This window comes from Oryctolagus cuniculus, chromosome 10 (genome assembly GCF_964237555.1).
Source record: "Oryctolagus cuniculus chromosome 10, mOryCun1.1, whole genome shotgun sequence".
Taxonomy (NCBI): domain Eukaryota; kingdom Metazoa; phylum Chordata; class Mammalia; order Lagomorpha; family Leporidae; genus Oryctolagus; species Oryctolagus cuniculus.
In genome coordinates, this window is record NC_091441.1 from 112650644 (window position 1) to 112653890 (window position 3247).

The 3247-nt window shown below is 45.7% G+C and overlaps 1 protein-coding gene across 1 annotated transcript; it reads left to right on the forward strand.

Moving 5' to 3' along the window:
* The first annotated feature begins 1666 nt into the window (after window positions 1-1666).
* On the forward strand, window positions 1667-2617 carry ORYCUNV1R1538 (vomeronasal 1 receptor oryCunV1R1538). The gene has a single exon (NM_001167227.1). The coding sequence runs from the start codon at window positions 1667-1669 to the stop codon at window positions 2615-2617; it is 951 nt and encodes a 316-aa protein (NP_001160699.1).
* The last annotated feature ends 630 nt before the right edge of the window (window positions 2618-3247 follow it).

Below are 3247 nucleotides of genomic sequence, written 5' to 3' on the forward strand. Positions count from 1 at the left end.
ACAGTACACAGGGGAGTTTCATGTTAATACAGGAAAGATTGGGAAGACTGTTCTGTTCATTTGATGGCAGCACAGGACCCTTAACACACAGAGACAGGTGAAGAGCAAGACACATTTTCCTGCTTCTCCTGTCATGTCACAGAATCAAACCTTATCTTGCTAAATGTATGGAGATTATGTCATTTATTTGATCAATTCTTTGAGAAAAAAATGGTTAACTGTTCAAAATGAATTTCCATTGTAGAAAATTGGAAAATTTTCAAGGTTTAGACCAAATTCTAATGTATTCCGGAGTTCTTAAATGCAAAACACCAATATTGTTTAAAACCTTCTGCTGCTCCTTAGCAACACAGATGATAGAATACAACACTGTAATTTGCTATGGAAGCAAGTCAGCCTGATATTCATATGATACAGATGTTCAAATATTACTGGGTTTAAACACTATGATACACCTCATATTTGTAAGATGGGAAGCAAAGTGGATGGGAACACTGCACAGGGGAGAAATCCATTCTAGGTCAGAACCAAGTTCTCTAGCATACACTTAAGACACTTGGGTCCCAGGCACTCCCTAGTGTGCGGAAGACAAGAAGGCTCAGGCCCCTGTGCAGAGCCTTCTAGAACCACCTTCTTGTTGCAGGCAGAGGAAGTGTCCCATCATCATCTCCGTAGAAAGCAATCATCTGTCTGCTAAGACTATGAACATAGTCACTGCGGTTTCCACAGCCAACAACACAGAGAGAAGAAACTGTGGAACAGATGGTGTTCAATGCCTGCTACTGTGGTGTTCACGGCCCCCTGCTCCTCTAGGCAGGGACGCAGCTGGAAAGTTAGGAGAGGATGGCACTCTCTCAAGGTGAGCTCATGAGGAAAAGCTCACAGGGACAGCCATGGCTGAAGTTTCCACAGAGAACACTGTTCCCTAGGCACTGTGGTTGTTCACACATTTACCTAACACCCTGCACACACAGCATCTCTAGTAAGTGACACACTGTAGTTACAGATGAGATGACCTGGGCTCATGTGTTCAGTGAAACTTCAAGGTCACACATTTAGCAAAACTCAGATCAGAGATTCAAATTCAGAATCTATACTAACCAACATTTGGTCTCTTGTGGATTAAAAGTGTTTATCTGGTATAAACAAAAATAAATATCATAGCAGTGAGAAAAAACTAAGTGGACGCATAGATATACCATTGATAATTATTACATGTGCAGTCGGATTTCTGCTTTCCTAAAGTGCTCATTAGAAATCACCAAAAATTCTAGTACTCTTATTGTGTAATCAGAATTTTATCAGGGTTTGCAGATTCAAGGGGAAACTCATTGCCCTCAACATTGAAAAAGTAAAAAGAAGGTAACACTCTGCAGGTGCCTTTCACATAATGACAATTTTACTGTCCAGGTCCTGTGAGAGCTGAGCAGTGGGATGCAGTATCCAACCACAGCTGGAAGGTGCACAGCAGGAAACAGAGTGGCTCCCAGGAGAGGGAGAGAGGGGCTGCAGTAACCCAGGCAGAAGGGGTACATTGGGATTGATCCACATTGATCCACAAGGGGGTACCTGTGGTTCTGAATCATAAAGGTATTCATATTTGTGATAAATAACTTTTCTTACTTTTTCCTCATTCTCTAAATGCTTTTTCTCCCTCCACAAAAACATGAGTACAAACAATATACTTTTTAATTTTATTGCCATTAGAAATGCCTTTTTCTCTGAAGTCAGCATTGGGATCACAGGCAACGCCTTCCTTCTTCTCTTCCATGTTCTCTGGTTCTTTCTCAAGCACAGGCCCAGGCCCACTGACATGACCATTGGGCACCTGGCCCTCATCCACCTGGGGATGCTGATCACTGTGGGGGTCATAGCCACAGATATTTTTGAGACTCAGGAGTTATGGGACGACATCACATGTAAAGCTGTCATTTACTTGCACCAGGTGATGCGGGGCCTCTCCCTGGGCACCACCTGCCTGCTGAGTGTCCTCCAGGCCATCACCCTCAGCCCTAGGAGCTCCTGTTTGGCAAAGTTCAAGCACACAGCCTCACACCACATCATAAGTGGGTTTCTCTTCCTGTGGGTCTTCAATTTGTCCATCAGCACTCGTTTCTTAATCTCCACTATTGCCACCACAAATCGTACATCCAACAGTCTTATGTTTGTCACTAAGTCCTGCTCTCTTAGTCCCCTGAGCTACTTACCCTGGTATACTTTTTATGTAACTGCTATCTTCAGGGATGTCTCCCTGCTAGGGCTCATGGCCCTCTCAAGTGGGTACATGGTGACTCTCCTGTGCAGGCACAAGAGGCAGTCCCAGCACCTTCACATCACCAGCCTCTCTCCAAGAGCCTCCCCAGAGCACAGGGCCACCCGCACCATCCTGCTGCTCATGAGTGTCTTTGTGCTCCTGTACTTGTTGGACTGCATCGTGTTCTCATTCTCAGGGATGTGGTGGAAAATTGATCCAGTTCACCTCTGTCTCCAGATGTTGGTGGGCAATGGCTATGCCACCATTGGACCTCTGGTGCTCATCAGTACTGAAAAACGAATGATCCAGCTTTTCAAATCCATGTGGGAGAAGGAAAGTAAGTGTTTATTTGTTCAGGAATAAATAACATGTCTCTTCATGAGCAAATACTTTGACTTGAAAGTGCTTAATGATCTCCTATAGAATCTGTTCTGTGGGTTCACTGAAATGTATGAAAATAAGGAGATTCAAAATGGTGGAATAGAGAGAAGCCACGTTGGATTTATCCTCAGAAAAATTCCAGAAAAAAAGGACAGCATTCTCAGGGGACTGACTGGGAATGTTTGCAGTGGAGAATGGACAGAACAAACAGAGAATCCATGGAGCAGTGAGGAGAGTGGCAAACACGTGGCTGCCAGCCACTCCTGCCTATCTGCCAGTGGCGCACGGCTGAGACTTGCTGTCTGCACAGGGCAGGGTGAGGGGAGCCTCCCTGGTCCCTGCATTGGCAGCTTTGGGAAAGGTATGCAAGTTCCTCACTGGAAGCAGGTCTGGCCTGGGGAGCCCATTTTAGTCTGGGTGACTACTTAGCCCTATGAAAGCAGGCCATGGGGACCCTCTCCCCTCCCCCAGCAAACTGACAGAAACTATCTGCTTAAGTAGAGCTATAGCTGAGCTCAGTCCGCACTCGGGGAATAGCAGGCAATTCTACCACTGCTGTAGTCCCCCAGGCTAGGGACAGGGCACCTTCATGGTGGAGACTGGACCCCTACA

Bases quoted from the DNA above. Each gene is read 5' to 3' on its own strand.
- ORYCUNV1R1538 (NM_001167227.1), top strand. From the start codon at position 1,667: ATGAGTACAAACAATATACTTTTTAATTTTATTGCCATTAGAAATGCC.